The sequence below is a fragment of the Oxyura jamaicensis genome (genome assembly GCF_011077185.1).
Source record: "Oxyura jamaicensis isolate SHBP4307 breed ruddy duck chromosome 11 unlocalized genomic scaffold, BPBGC_Ojam_1.0 oxy11_random_OJ106702, whole genome shotgun sequence".
NCBI lineage: Eukaryota > Metazoa > Chordata > Aves > Anseriformes > Anatidae > Oxyura > Oxyura jamaicensis.
In genome coordinates, this window is record NW_023304264.1 from 12501 (window position 1) to 28261 (window position 15761).

At 41.3% G+C, this 15761-nt stretch overlaps 1 protein-coding gene and 1 long non-coding RNA gene across 8 annotated transcripts in view; both read left to right on the forward strand.

Moving 5' to 3' along the window:
- The window catches only part of LOC118157811 (sal-like protein 1), a 17812-nt gene extending 12500 nt beyond the window's left edge, over positions 1 to 5312 (forward strand). For 5 of the 7 annotated variants that reach the window (XM_035312302.1, XM_035312301.1, XM_035312300.1 and 2 more), the window contains exons 3-4: positions 1 to 2224; positions 3317 to 5312. The exon at positions 1 to 2224 is cut by the window's left edge and continues 1189 nt beyond it. In XM_035312302.1, coding sequence (XP_035168193.1) covers positions 1 to 2224; positions 3317 to 3757 — 2665 coding nt within the window. In that variant the 3' untranslated portion in view covers positions 3758 to 5312. The remainder of the gene's footprint in view (positions 2225 to 3316) is intronic. The other 2 variants (XM_035312298.1, XM_035312303.1) reach the window with 2 other exon arrangements.
- An 835-nt stretch (positions 5313 to 6147) lies between these two features.
- On the forward strand, positions 6148 to 14269 carry LOC118157812. The gene is made up of 3 exons (XR_004746731.1): positions 6148 to 6509; positions 8087 to 8269; positions 14136 to 14269. It is a non-coding gene; the product is annotated as an uncharacterized LOC118157812 (long non-coding RNA).
- The last annotated feature ends 1492 nt before the right edge of the window (positions 14270 to 15761 follow it).

The following is a 15761-nucleotide window of genomic DNA, read 5'->3' on the forward strand; positions in this document are numbered from 1 at the left end:
TTTCGAAGCGAAAAGTAATTCAGATGAGGCGTTCTTTAAGCATAAATGCAGGTTCTGTGCTAAAGTGTTTGGGAGTGACAGTGCCTTGCAGATTCATTTGCGTTCTCACACTGGTGAGAGGCCATTTAAATGCAACATATGTGGAAATAGGTTCTCCACAAAGGGAAACTTAAAAGTCCACTTTCAGCGTCATAAAGAAAAATACCCTCATATTCAGATGAATCCGTACCCAGTGCCAGAGCATTTGGACAATATTCCTACAAGCACGGGTATTCCTTACGGGATGTCTATACCACCAGAGAAACCTGTCACGAGCTGGCTGGACAGCAAGCCAGTCCTCTCCACCTTGACGACTTCTGTGGGGCTGCCACTCCCACCAACAATACCAAGCTTGACCCCGTTCATCAAAACTGAGGAACCTCAGCCGATTCCCATTAGCCATCCTTCTGCTAGCCCTCCCTGCTCTGTCAAGAGTGACTCGGGAACAGCTGACCCCACATCAAAAATCTCCAATGGACTTTCTGATGAGGTAGAGGCTGGTGCTTTGCCTACCTCAAATGGCAAAACAGAAGAAAACCCTCAAAACGCAAGCTCCGTCACTAACGTGAGCAGCTCTGTGAGCTCACCGGCAGCAGACTCGGGCTCCAGCAGCGTTGCCACTTTTACAAATCCACTGATGCCTCTAATGTCAGAGCAGTTTAAGGCAAAATTTCCATTTGGAGGACTATTGGATTCAACGCCAGCATCCGAAACATCGAAATTACAGCAACTGGTAGAAAACATAGATAAAAAGGCAACTGATCCTAATGAGTGTATCATTTGCCATCGAGTTCTCAGTTGCCAGAGCGCACTGAAAATGCATTATCGCACGCATACTGGTGAGAGGCCGTTTAAATGTAAAATCTGTGGTCGCGCTTTCACTACTAAAGGCAACTTAAAGACTCATTACAGTGTCCACCGTGCCATGCCCCCACTGAGAGTACAACATTCATGCCCAATCTGCCAGAAAAAATTCACCAATGCCGTAGTGCTGCAGCAGCATATCCGAATGCACATGGGAGGGCAGATCCCTAACACCCCGGTCACAGAAAACTATCCTGAGTCAATGGAATCCGATACGGGATCTTTTGATGATAAGAATTTTGATGATATAGACAACTTCTCAGATGAGAACATGGAAGACTGTCCTGACAGCAGTGTGCCAGATACACCTAAATCTGCAGACGCATCGCAAGACAGCTTGTCTTCTTCCCCTCTGCCCCTGGAAATGTCAAGTATTGCTGCTTTAGAAAACCAGATGAAGATGATCAATGCAGGACTTGCTGAACAACTTCAGGCAAGCTTAAAGTCAGTTGAAAATGGGTCAGTGGAAGGGGATGTTTTGACTAACGATTCGTCATCGGTCGGCGGTGATATGGAAAGCCAAAGTGCTGGAAGCCCTGCTGTCTCAGAGTCTACCTCTTCCATGCAGGCCTTGTCCCCATCCAACAGCACTAATGATTACCACAAGTCACCAAGTATTGAAGATAAACCAGTAAGAGCTTTACCCAGCGAGTTTGCCAATGGTTTGTCTCCAACCCCTGCAAACAGTGGTGCTTTGGACTTGACATCTAGTAACACTGATAAAATGATTAAAGAAGAGTCTCTGAGTATGCTCTTTCCTTTCAGAGATAGAGGTAAATTTAAAAACACCGCATGTGACATTTGTGGCAAAACATTTGCTTGTCAGAGTGCCTTGGACATTCATTACAGAAGTCATACCAAAGAGAGACCATTTATTTGCACAGTTTGCAATCGTGGCTTTTCCACAAAGGGTAATTTGAAGCAACACATGTTGACACATCAAATGCGAGATCTACCATCACAACTTTTTGAGCCCAGCTCCAGTATCGGCCCTAATCAGAACTCTTCGGTTATGCCTGCTAATTCGCTGTCATCGCTCATAAAGACCGAGGTTAACGGCTTCATGCACGGCTCTCCTCAGGATAGCAAGGAGACACCCTCTGGTCTAGCTGCTGCAGGGCCGCTCTCCTCCTCTGCCACGTCCCCTGTCTTGCTGCCTGCTCTCCCCAGAAGAACCCCTAAACAGCACTACTGCAACACGTGTGGGAAAACTTTTTCTTCCTCCAGCGCTCTGCAGATCCACGAAAGGACGCACACTGGTGAGAAACCTTTTGCCTGCACTATATGTGGAAGAGCATTCACAACAAAAGGCAATCTGAAGGTACTTTTTCCTCTTGCTGTTCTTAGGTTTCATTTTGGCCTTGCTGGGGTTTTTGCAGTGTTCACATCTGTTAGAGTTGCAAGCAGTGGTACCTTTGGGTGTCTGTGGCCTGACAGCTGGAGTGTTTGTTTAGTCAGCCCTGGTGGTAGTACTAGATGGGCTCTTGTTGAGTGCTTGCACTGGCAGCAGGTCCGAAGCGTGATCTGTTTTTGATGCTTAATTAGAGTTCACCTACCAGCAAAGACCATCTATGTACAGTGTGAAACAGAACAGCCAAGTATTGGTAAGAAATATTAATTAATAGAGAAATGCATTCAGTAACTCACACACCTCTTAAAGAAGTGAAAGGCTATCAAAGATGTTGTTTTTTTGTAACTATCATGTAAAATGATGACTGTTTAAAAAAACTATTAACATAATTCTGGAACTAATGGGCATTGCTTTAATTGATTATATAACTAACATTTCCTACTGATATGTGTTTGGAAAAGCAAATATACTTAAGTTTTAGAACACCAGTTGAGCACTTTACTGTGTACATTTTTCTGTTGACAGAGTATTTCTCTAGAGGTTGCTGCCAGTAATGTGAGATGAATAATTACTTTCAGGCCATTCTGTCTATACACGAGGCTCTCCGATGAGCAATCAGTAAAGGATACTTTCTGCCTCTCTGAAAGGACGTTTATAGGGTAAAGGGTGTCAAATACAATACTTACCACTGCAATGAAAGTGGATGTAGCAATTCTAGCCCCAAAAGCAGCTATCTGCAATTGGAAGAGTAACATGAAGTCATTATGAGCTAAATATATGTAATAAAAAATATTAATAATTGAAAAAAAGTAACAAGCAATGTATTGTTCAGCAGGAAAACAGAATATTCTGGGTAATGGTGACGGGCTGATCCAAAAGCAGCTTATTTATTGTTTCAGATGGGAAATGAAGCCCTGGATCCAACTACTTTTAGTGCCCTTCATCACATAACAAGACCGGACATGTCTATGGACTGCTGCCTTCTCTGTGATGAAAATTAGTTTGAAATCCCTGCCAACCACTATTTTTTGTTTGTTTGTTTTCTTCTTTCTGTCTTTTCAGGTTCACATGGGCACTCACATGTGGAACAGTACTCCTGCAAGACGAGGCAGACGACTTTCTGTAGATGGCCCCATGACATTTCTAGGAGGCAATCCTATAAAGTTCCCAGAAATGTTTCAGAAAGATTTGGCTGCACGGTCAGGGAATGGAGACCCCTCCAGCTTCTGGAACCAGTACGCAGCCGCGCTCTCCAATGGCTTGGCCATGAAGACCAACGAGATCTCCGTCATCCAGAATGGCGGCATCCCACCGCCACCGGGGGGCCTGGGCAACGGGGGCAGCTCGCCCATCAGCGGCTTGACGGGAAGCCTGGAAAAGCTCCCGAATTCAGAACCCAACGCACCTCTAGCTGGTCTGGAGAAAATGGCAAGCAATGAAAATGGGACAAACTTCCGTTTTACACGTTTCGTGGAAGACAACAAAGAAATTGTAACAAATTAGAAAAAACTATAACATTCCTGAAATAGTGCAACCTAGGGTTGCTTTTTTCAAACTGCAAACTACAACATTGCAAAGACTTTTTTTTTGTACCATGTTCTACTTCTAGAGTTCTAAGAGAGCTTATTTATTAGTGATATAACCTTGCTTTGCAAACAAATGCAAGCATTAACTTTGGTCTCCTGTATTTTGAACTAAATACTAATCGACTAGAGTGCTGTAAAGTTGCTGTAACATTTATGGCAGTTGCAAGTCTGTTCTGCTAGGTGATCTTATTCTGGCATTAACTTATTTTCTATATCCAGTTTAACATGAACTCTGGTATTGATGCAATGCCTCAGTGATGCATTAGATCTCTAATAAAAATCTGTATATAAATGTACACTTTGATCCTGCTGGAAATTTTATCAGCACACACATTGTTTAATTTTTCCAAACAGAATTAAGAAAAAGACTGAAAGAATATAGACTGAACAGTGTGGGTCCTTTACACAGCTCAGTTTTTGATTTTTATTATAAAATTAAAACTGCTTTAATTTTTGTAGGTTTAACATTTTCTGTTTTGAACTGTTATTTGTATTGTGCTTTTTACTTGAGTTGTCTTAAATGTTAATACATTTCTGTACAGTAATAAGCACGCAGATTATTAGAGAAGATACTGAAGTGTTGTTTTGGTAGTTGAAACTGAGACGTAACATTTTGCCTTGTAGGTATATTCATTATAGAAAATGTGCTGGACTTTCACAATGCTGCTAAGTATAGCATCTTGAACAACTTCCGTGGACAACTGTAGATGCTCCTGTATATACAATAAGACATCACTTTCATTAAAATGTACATATGTTCCTTACAAGACCAAGCCCTACTCCTTGACCAAGGGAACAAGTATAGTGTTTGTTTATTTTGTATTAGGTATGGGGGGGGGCAGGGGGAACCTTGGACTGTTACATGCACTTTCTTGGAAAGTTGAAAGGAAAAAGAGGTCCAGTTTCTTTAACATTTAATACTTACTAACAGCAGAGATACTGTAATTTTACTCGAGTAATCAAATACATTTTTTGCAACAGATAAAATTTGCTGTCTCTGTGTTTTTAAAGTGTACCTGTATTTAGTAATCATTTTGAATGTATTATTTAGCCTTTCCTTGGTTAACATGAACTGTCCAGGTTGTATGTGTGTGTTTATATTTGTAAGTATGGGTATACATATATGTACTGCATATTAATTGCTAGTATATTTTTCATACTCCCTAATAATGGGAACTTTCTCCTTAACTAATCAACTACGCCTTCTCATAAAATGGTAGATATTTGTCATTTTTCATTTCTTTATTAAAAAAAAAATGCTGCTAGCAAAGACCTTATTGGGCCTAGGTAAGTTTCCTTTGAAGGGAATACTTTTTATCACATTTAAGGCTTGATTTGGTTCAAATGCTTTATATTTGATATTAATTTTATTATATGAGATTCTATGTTTGTGGCATGCTTACGCTGCTATATCTGTGTTAAGATGTCCACTTGCAAGCCTCCATGTATTATATGGAGTTTATAACTTGATTGTAAAAAAAAAAAAAAAAAAAAAAAAAAAAAAAATGCTTTGGCCTTGCACATGATTTGGCTTCCCTTATGCATCTGCAATGATCGTTAACCTCAGTGGGAGTTTGGAGACAGAATCCAGCTTAGTATTTTCACCTTGTAGAGTTATATCTCCCTAACATTATTATTTATGAAAAATAAATCAGCTTGGCTGCCTTCAAATTATAGATGCTTAAAAAAAAAAAAAAAAAAGGAATGACCAATGTTATGTTCATTGTGTATATACATATATTTTGTTTACAATTCCAAAATTCAGGTATTTTGCTTTGTGGGATTTCCTTTGATATCAGTATGTATGGGGGGAGTTGCCTGCCTTTTAGAAGTAATCTCCTTGCTCTCCCCCCCCTCCCAGTACCCTGAATTGCAATTGGGGCATAACAGAGGATTTAACACTGAAGTGATGGGGTGAGAAAAACTTTTCCTGAGGAATTTTACTATGATTATGAATACTTAGTAAAGTACAAACGCTGTAGCCTGAATACCTCTCGGACTCCACAACTTTAGAACGTTTTTCCCTGTGTGAACGCGACGGTTCCTCCGGTATACGATACGCGTTTCTGTTCGTGTGTAAGCTGTACGCTAGAGCCCGCCGGCTTGTCAATGTGAATATTTAAGAATTTCGAGTCACCGCTCGGTCTCAGAAAAAGGTAAATTAAACAGACTTTAATGCTTTTATCAACGCAATACTAACTAATTCTCCTTTGGAACCAAGCGTAGGTTTGCGCCCCTCGACTGGGGGCGGCCGTTGGGTGTGGCTGTTGGGAGCGACCGTTGGGGGTGACCGTTGGGGTTCGACCGTTGGGCGCGGCTGAGGTAACCCCCGCCCGCTGAGGGGAGGCGGGCGCCGCCCCGGGGAGCTCCCGCTCCTCGCCCCAGGTGAGGCGCCCTGGGGGGCGGCAGACCCCTCATCTCCCTCCCTGCCTGTCGGCGGGCGTTTCCTCAGGTCCTGGGGCAGCGGCGGGTTGCGAGGGGCGACCCCCCCCCCCCCCGCCCGGGCCGCCTGATGGAGGAGACGGCGGGCGGCTTCTCCCCAGTTACTCCTGCCCGGGGGCAGCTGGCGCCGCTTCGTTTAGCTGCAGGCCTCCAAGGTGGGTGCGAGGAGGGCACCCTCCGTCCCCCAGCCCTGTCCCGGGGCCGTCAAGGAACCGAGAAGCTGGGAGGTACGGTGTGTGTGTCGGGGGGGGGGGGATAATTCATTCTGGGAAAGGAGGATGTTAAATTTCCCGTTATTTGACACGGGGCTGGGGGAAGTTCTCTCCACGAAGCCGCCCCCGGCAGGCGCACAAAGGTGCCCGCTTCGCCTCGATGTCTCCTGGTCACGGGCACGGCGTTAATCCTGTCAGGAATAGCGCTTTTCTTTTCCTTTACAGTCCTGGTCGTGTGGCCGCGTTTTTCTCATTAGCAATAAAAGTTTTTCCTTCTTTCCTTGCTCCCTTCCCGCCCATCGCAATTTTATGATCCATTAAAATAAAGCACAGAGTCTTTTTTTTTTTTTTTTTTTTTTTTCCATCTCTTCTTTTCCTTTCCTAAGCGCCAAAGATTGTTGAGCGCATTCATCTAATCAGCACGAGTAATTTTCCGCACCCAGAGACGTGATTTAGTTAAAAACGGGGCTGGTAGCGGGCACAACTTGCCCGGGCCGCCTGAGCTAAGCCTGGGGCTGAGGCTGCCGCTGGCAGCCCCCTTGTAGCCCCCTGGATCTGGGGGATGTCCCGGGAGAGGAGGCGGTGAGCCCCCAGGAGCGGCTGGCGGAGAGCAGCCGCCGGCCCCGCTGCGCTTCGCTTCCCCGGGCACCCCGGGGAGCTGCGGGCAGAGGGAGCGGAAGGCTGGGAGGGGTGTTGGGGGTGGGGGCTGGCCGAAGGGACCCAGCAGGCTGGAGAGAAAGTGCCTCTTCGGAGAGGCAGCAGCGAGGCTTCTCTATTGACGAAGTGGGGATGTGAGATGAAGGGGGGCAGCAAATTGCCTGGCTTATTTCACGTGCAGAGGATGCCCAAATCCAAATGCTTTTTGCCTGGGGAAAAGGTGGAGGGATTTCTGCTTTCCCCTGCGCCGGGATGTGATTTGAGACTTCTTCAGGGACAGGTTGCAAGCCCTCCCTGCTGCAGGAGTCCCCAAATCTCTTCCACCCTATTTGAAAAAAATATTTGCTGACCATCAAAACGCAACAGTTGCTGTTTGGTCTGACCTTTTTTTTCTGGGGAGTGTACTTTTGCTTTTGGGAGTCCTCAAGTAGTGAGCTACCTGGTTGCATCTTTGCAGGAGGCCAGTTTTACTTGGCAAGTGAAGGTGTGACTATGTGTCTTTTATTTTTCCCGTCTCCCTGCCAGACTGCAGTACTTCTCATTTTTATTTATTTATTTATTTATTTATTTTAATCAAAGTATCATTTTCTATCTGGTTTCCTTCCCTCATTAATATGCATTGACAGAAGTTAAAATAATGTTTTGCAAATAAATGGGTGCAGTTAGTTATTCACACAAGCCAGAAGCAATGTTTTTTAGCTGTTGAGCTGAAATATAATGACTTACTTAAAGATTTAATGTACGATAAAATCTCATATATATACACCTATCTCTAGACACAAATGTTAAGGAGGAATAGAGGTTTGGAAATATCTGTCTTTAGGGAAGACCAGGAATAGTTGGAAAATGTGCACTTTCAGCTGAGAATAGAGTTCCAGATAGGTATGTTTATGTTCACTTTTCTGATTTTAGTATTTCTGTTTTTTTACATATAGGCTATAGTTAATATCAGAACGGCAACCTGGAGCCAGTCCCTCTGCCACTACTGGCAATGGCCTAGCAGATGCCTATGAAATGGCAAGTGCACAGTGATTCTTCCTTGGGGAGATCTCCTCGTTCTAGAGACACGAGATACTGGGACTTCCTGAACTACGTGCAGTGACTGGAGTGCTTCACAAGTAAGTGGGTGCGAGCATGGCAATGATTGAAATTAAGTTTCAAGCACAAATCATATTATAGCTTTCTCCTACTATGAGTGTCTTCAGTTTCTGTTTTATCTTCAGTTTTTCTTTAGATGTGTATTTTTTTTTTAATCCTCAGTCTAAAGATCGTAAGAGTAAAAATCACTTAATGATATGGGAAGAGGAGCACTACAGGTGAGCACAGGAGAGGGGGAAAGAGAAATCTTTTAATGATCAAGTCCACTTAGCATTGAGGGAGCTGGTGAAAACTGAGGTGTTGAAGGCATCCTCTGCAATGCTGTGCATGGTGGCTGGGGCCATGGGCTTGTGTACAGATGACTACGTACAGTGTACCTGTGAGAACTACTGGAGAGTTGTAGAGTGAGGAAGTGATGACATCTTCCTTTCCATAGCAGTTAACTAATCTAACGCAAATTGCAGGCTCTTCTTAACTTTTGGAAGTTACTGTAACTTTTGAAAAGCAGTTTCCATCTGGTTAGATGAATACCAAAAGCATCTCCATGCCTATGTCAGTTTCAATCATGAGTGTAAAAAAGGAAGGGCCTTACTGGAACCTTCTGCCCTGAAACTTCTGGTGTCATTTCCTTCTCTGAGAAAGAAGTCTCTCCATGTTAGCAGGCATTCACGACATCTATACAGACAGCTCCTTTGATCGGGGCAGTGCTGAAGTGCAAAGGTCTATTTTTTTTTTTTTTTATTTAAAGGTTTTAAAAATGCAGCATCACAATGTCAGGTGGGTGTAGCAGAAGCCCTGCAGCACCTGGCATCAGGTGGTGCAACACAAGCAGTATTTGGGATTGAATATGGAAAGAAAAAAGTGGAGTGGTCAGGCACAACATCATAAATCTAGCCCCACTGGTCACTGCTTTGTTTTTGATGCTTTTTTTTTTTTCCATGAAAAATAGTTTGAAAGCTGAGCCAACGAGAGTAACCAGATGAATAATGTTAAGACTTTCTTCAGACCAGTACGATTTTGATAATGAGCTTTCTTTAGCTGTGATTAATTCTAAATTTTCTTCCTTTCAATGGCATTTTAAAGTGACACTTAATACATAGTGAAGCCAACATTTGTTCCATGTGTACAGTAATTAAGGGGATAAACATCCTCAATGCTAAGTATGTGTTCATATGAACTTTTATCATTCTGTTGGCTAGAGAATCTAGCAAATAGTAAATTGTAGGGAGAGACATAAATGATTTCAAAGGTCTGTAGGCTTTAGTTGCCCAGACTGAATACCGAGTCCTGCTGGCAAGTTATGTCAGAGCTGCCGAGGAGGATGAGGCTGTTTGTGACGGTTAGCTTGGCCGTGGGGATCCCATAATACCAGCACACACCTTTGGTGCTGACAAGCCTAAATGAATTGTGTCCCCTGCTTAAGCCTGTTCAACCTGTTTTGGTTTCTAACACTGAGTGTCTGAGCACTGCACAAACGATTTCTCTAAAAGTGTCCAAGGTAGTTTAAGATGTAACTATCTTTCTCTTTCCATCCAGAAGATTATTTTTGTTCCCTGAGACCTTCACCCCTCCCTGCTTAAACGGGTGGAATAAATCATATAAACACTCTATTCATATTACTGCAAAAACAGTGTGATTTTTTTTTTTTTCCTTTTACTTGGTATATAAGGCTTTAAGATAGAAGTTGTGAACATGCCTGGTGCACTTGGGACAAATCTTAAGAAGAAGCTCTTATGAAACTGGAGGTAGAGCTGATGTGTCTGTGAGTCAGGGAGAAAAGAATTTGTAAAGCTACAACTTCTTTGAGACAGAATTTAATGATATTTTACATTCCAATCCAAGCCTCCTAAAGGGCCAACTGCCTAGAAAAGAGGCTTAGCTTAAAATGCCACTGAAGGCCATTTAAGACAGCGTGTCCAACTTTGCACTGAAGTGGAGGAAGAACACTCCATAATTTGTCCTGTTGTGACAGAGCATTAGCAGTAACAGCTTAAAACGCCAAGGCTATTTCTTCAGCCATCTCCTTACTGATGTTAGGTAGCTGCCTAGAGTCACTTGTCTTGCTTGACCTATACAGAACAGCAGACTGTGCTCCTATGTTCTCTCCTGGATTTGATGAAGTTATTAAACCAATTCTCTCTTTCCAAAGCTGTATGCATTCATGCTGGCATCCTCGATAAAGCTGGGACACAAACAAAAAAGCAAACAAAACAGTCACAATAGTATTCAATGCACTTAAACTTGGAGGAAATGAAAATCAATATTTGTCAAATGGAGGGAAAAGGTAAAATGGACTGAGGAAAAATGTCTGGCTTTCTTAAAAGCCATTAGTGAAAATGAAAAGTTGACAGCAATACTGAAATTTAATTTAATGCATAGGTGCTGTTTGAACAGATTTTTTTTTCTCTCCCTCCACCTCTATCCACTGACGCTTAGACTAGCTTGGTGCACACACTTTAATATTGATGCTGTTGAATTGAACTTATTACATTTTAATTGTGCGTAGTTTGGAGCCTTGAAGCTTTATGTAAAGGTTTTGCCTGTGTTAAACCGTGAGGGCCTTATTTAGTAAGTGAAACTTCCATCTTCTGGGCATGTGTCACCTTGGGCAAGTTCTTCTAATCTATCGATATGCTCCATAAAATATTGCTAACAATAGTTCCTTACTTTTCGTTTTCATTTATTTTAAATATTTAGATAAGAAATTGTTCAGAATAGTCTTTTACTGTATGTGCATACTACATAGGTGCTCATGGAACAGAAATGGTTATAAATATCTTATAAAACTAAGCATGTGGCATTGTAAAGGTCACATTTATTCAGAAGAAAAATGCTGGCAGCAGTTCTGTCCCCACAATGCCCCACAACTTCAAATTTCAGGGCTGTTCAATATTTTGCCATCTCAATTTACATAATACTCAATTTAAACCATCACAAAGAAACATGATTTTTAGAAAGTGCTGGGCCTGCTCTGACCAAAAATTAGGCTTTTTAAAAGTGTTGATACAAATTCACCTAAACTCAGTAATGTTCTGTGGAAACAAATGGCTGAAATCCCATGACAGAGGACAGTTACCAGCTGATGTGCTAGACTGACATAATGAGATTGTTCTTCTGTTAGCCCTATCTGGCAGCAGTTTGCAAAAAAAGTGTTTTGTTTGTTTGTTTGTTTTTAATTATTATTTTTATGGCTAGTAAAAGGAAAGCAATTATTTTGTCGTTTGAGTAGTCTTTGTGTGTGAGTGGGGCAACATGCTGACAGATCCCGATCTGTGATCCTGTAGCTGAAATGGCACATGCCTGTGGGGAGCTGTGTGCTCTTGGCCCGCCACAGAGGGCCAAACCCAGGCTGCTACATTTCCAGATTAGTTTTTGGGGAGATATGACTGTGAGCAGACAAAATTCCTGTACAAATACTGACCATCAAAGGTTCTGAAGTAGCAGGGAGTTCTGTGGTGGTGTGATATATCGTTCTTCAGACTTAGTAATTTTCTGTCTTTCTTCTTCTACCCTCTTCTCATTTCTTTTTCCTCTGGTTTTTCTCTCTCTAGGGTTAAAGCTCTGTATGATGTTGACAGCTACTGGAAAAGGTTGTAACAGCAGTACAACTGGCAAAAGATAGGAGTATTTATAGAAAAAAAAAAAAAAAGTCAAAATAAATTTAAGATTAAATATCAATAGCTAGCAGCTGTAGCACCCTTACTCCTTCTCTGTTAAGCAGTAAAACCAAAGTATAATTTGGAAAGGACCCAAGCTGGGATTGAAGAAACCAATCTATTCTGCATGCTAAGGGGAAGTCGAGATGTTCATTTACAGTATGGCATTTCCTCGGTTTCTGTAGAGCCAGCTCCCTGCTCATGTGCTATAGGAAGTGAGATTTCTTCTGCTGAGATGTAAAACTAAATGTCTGTTGGTGATTGGACCATCTGGGTCTTTCCAGTATCACAGTAACTACCTGAAGATGATGGGACATGCAGGCAGTTATTAGGACAGATCTCCACTGTGGGAGACCAGAAGGGCTGAAGTCCAGTGAAATGGCTTAATGTACCTTCATGGTGTTCGTAGAGTAAGAAGCGATGCGCAGAGAAGTTTTTGGCTATAGCAGTGGCAACTGTGGAAATGTCTTGGATGGCTTTGTCTTGAACTAAGAATTGATCTCATCTTGTCTCTCTTCAGCACGTCAGAGATACGGAGGTCTCAGGTTATCCTCTGTATTCCTTTCTTCCAGTAAAGTCCAGCTTGGATTCTACTTGGTCCTCTGTATTTTTATTTATTTATTTATTTTCTCCAGTGGAAGCAGTTAATCTAAGCACGCTAAGGAAATCTTAAAAACCACTCTTAATTCCCTCCATGAATTGCCTTTTGATATATGGCTTTCTTCTTCACTTCCTCTCTAAAGACTTGTGTGGATGTAGCACTGTCTTTGAAATGGCTGAATTTCGGTATGGGAAGCTTTTACTATCTTTTGATTATACTACAAAAGGAGGTTGGCAGGGATGGGCAGTTCTGGCAGATCAGGGGTTTTATTTCAGAGGAGGGTGAGAGTACATTGGCTGCAAGTAGCTGCTGAGCCTTTTGCTAGAATCTTATTTCATTACTATTCAATGTCCTCTTGCTTCTGTTCTTCGTTTTGAAGTATTTGTTTGATTTATTTTTTTTTTTCTTGAGAAATACATTTAGAAAGAAACTCTTCACCATACGTACATGTGAGGGTATGAGTAGAGAAGGGTAATTTTTTTCTGGGGTTCTGTCTGATACAAAATTACAGCACAGCTCCTGAGAGGAAACCTACATTTTCATCTGGGAGAATTGTATAATGTAAGCCTCTTCTGTGAGTGTTTCCTTCCTGTTTCTTCACCCAAAATGTTCAATAACTTTTTTTTTCTTTCTTTTTCATCAGCTTCCTATGCTAAAACATTAAGTACTGAATTTCTCTGGATTCACCTGAAGAGCAATAACCCCAGTTTAAAGTAAATGAGAAGTAATTCTAAGTAATATTTCAGAAGTTTTGTTTCTTTGTTTGTTTTGGCTGCAGAGGGAGTGTTAATTCCAGAAGCATTTATCCAACACTGCTGGAAAAAAAATGGACGAGGCATTGCAAAGACCTGAAATAGAGAGTTAAACTATTTAATAGTGGTCAAATGCTGCTACCCAAATTAGTCTTTACTAACATCAGAAATGTCACATCCTTCTGGTTCAGTAATAAACCTACAGTGACTCATCAGGGTGGTGTTGTGGCTTTTTCTCTGCTCTTATGGAGCAGGGTATTGATCAGACTGTGAAATAATACAACAGCTGAAGCTCAGGTAGCAGATATGCATTGAATTGATCTCACTTTACTAAGCCCCTGTATCCCAGCATTATTTATAGCAGAAGGATTGACTCTGGAAAATAACTTTGATAAATACTACCCTGTAACACCTGTTTAAGTAATGGGGAAGAAAGCACTCCCTAGTTTGTTAACTTTAAGTATTGGGAGTAGAAGTGGTGTGCCCATAATAATATTATGATTCATACAAACCACTTTTCAACCAGCTCAATATATTTCATTACCTCCTTTCCAGCAGAAGTATTGATTTTTTGTTTTGTGGTTTTATAACACAATTTCAAGGCTGTTGTAGTTTAATGAGCCATGTTCTTATGATGTTTAAAAAGATTTGAAGCATTTGTTGAAATAAATATTATGGATTGCCCATCTCTTGTCACCTCTTTTTTTCTCTTACCCGTATAAACCCAGCCCAAGAATGAATAGGGCAGCCAGCTATGCAGCTTTTTGTGTTTGAGATCAAAGTGCTACCAGAGAACAATAGCAGGCCACACTTCTGTGTTCGTGACCACACACAGCAGCACCTGCAGAGCCGTAAAATGTCATTGTTGCTTCTGCAGTTTGAGCACAGAGGAAGCACCACTGAGGTGGCAGATGATTCTAATAACACTTGATGTGAATTGATGGGGAAGGAGGACCATAACACAGAGGGCTTTTTATTATAAGCCTTGACTTCCCAAGCTGTGAACAACAGAATAGTGCACCTGTGGACTTTCTTCAAATCAACCATTATGGAAAGTGACAGATTTTATTAACTTAAGGAAGAACTTTTCAACATGGGAGATTTGTAGCTTGTTTTGGAGACGTGAAGAAAAAAGAAAAAAACAGACTAGTATGCTACATATTTTTCCACTGCTTATATTTTTTCTAGTAGAATCTCTGCTCTGCTTTTTGAATATATTATAGAATTGGAGGAGCATCATTAGACATATTTTATCTTAAAAAAAGAAGTAACTTTTTTTTTTTTTTAACCCATTACTTCTTGCCTTATATTATGTGAAGAATGGAATAAGCAAGAAAATATATTGGTTGAAGAGATGCATGCAATAACTTTGAGAGGCTCAGGATAGAAGAGGCTTGAAAAAAGCTTCCTGGGGAAAAAAATGCTCCAAAGCAAAAGTGATTTTACCAGGCACTATCTTTGTACATTCAGCTCCTCCCTTGTGCATCTCTCTTCAGCATGGTTCTGGGATGGCAGGGACTGGACTTGAGGCCTGTAGGATGGTGGTGTCATCAAAGGCACATCCAGGTAAAGGGTGCTGACATACCTTTGAACAGTACAGAGCTTACTTTCTACTTCAAGCAGGTCAGTTCTTCCTTTTTTATCTACAACAGAAGCACATCACTGCTTGAAGATATCTTCTGATATTTCTGTTTTGGGGTTGTTACAGTATCAGTCTGGTTTCTAGAGTAAAGCAGAACACACTGAGTATCTCCTTGCACAGGTGGCTGTCGTGCCCTGTAGTATAGCACCAAGGTACTGCAGAAGTTGAAAAGATTAGATGTTTTGTGGTCTAATATTAGAGCAACTCCTTACCTATACCAGAAATGGACAAAGTGCATGATCTGATTTATCTAGAGTTTTTCATTTATCTTTATTTAACAGAATGTGTGGCCATTTTCTGACTTTACTATGGCTGCAATGATTTTGCTAGGTGTAGATACATGCCTCTGGTACCCACATGATTCCAAACACTTGGAAATACTTGTGTATGTGCAACTAGTATTCAGATGATGATATAACTGAGGCAGCCTTAAAAACAAAAATACATAAAAAGGGAAAATTTGCTATGAGCACTATCTTCCTATCATAACTTTTACAGTCAGTTTTGAGTGAATCTTAAATGTACTAATTCATGCAATATTAATGGCTAAAAGTTGATAAATCAAGCATGAACTCAATTGGATCATGATTATTAGCTAAAAGCATAGTGCTTTCTGCTGATTCTTTTTGTTCTAAAAATAAGCTCTGGATGAACTAGAAATCATTTTGCAGGAAACCCTTAAGTAAAGTGGTCATGCAGAGTAGTTGGTGGAATATTACACTTTTCATTTGCACAAACAGATGGTAAGCTTGGCCTTAGATTTAATCGGGGATGACAGACAGGTAGTACTTTTGTATATTTCAGATGGAAACTTCTTTCCAGAGAGAAAGAAATTGCTTCAAATTCAATAGCCTCTATACC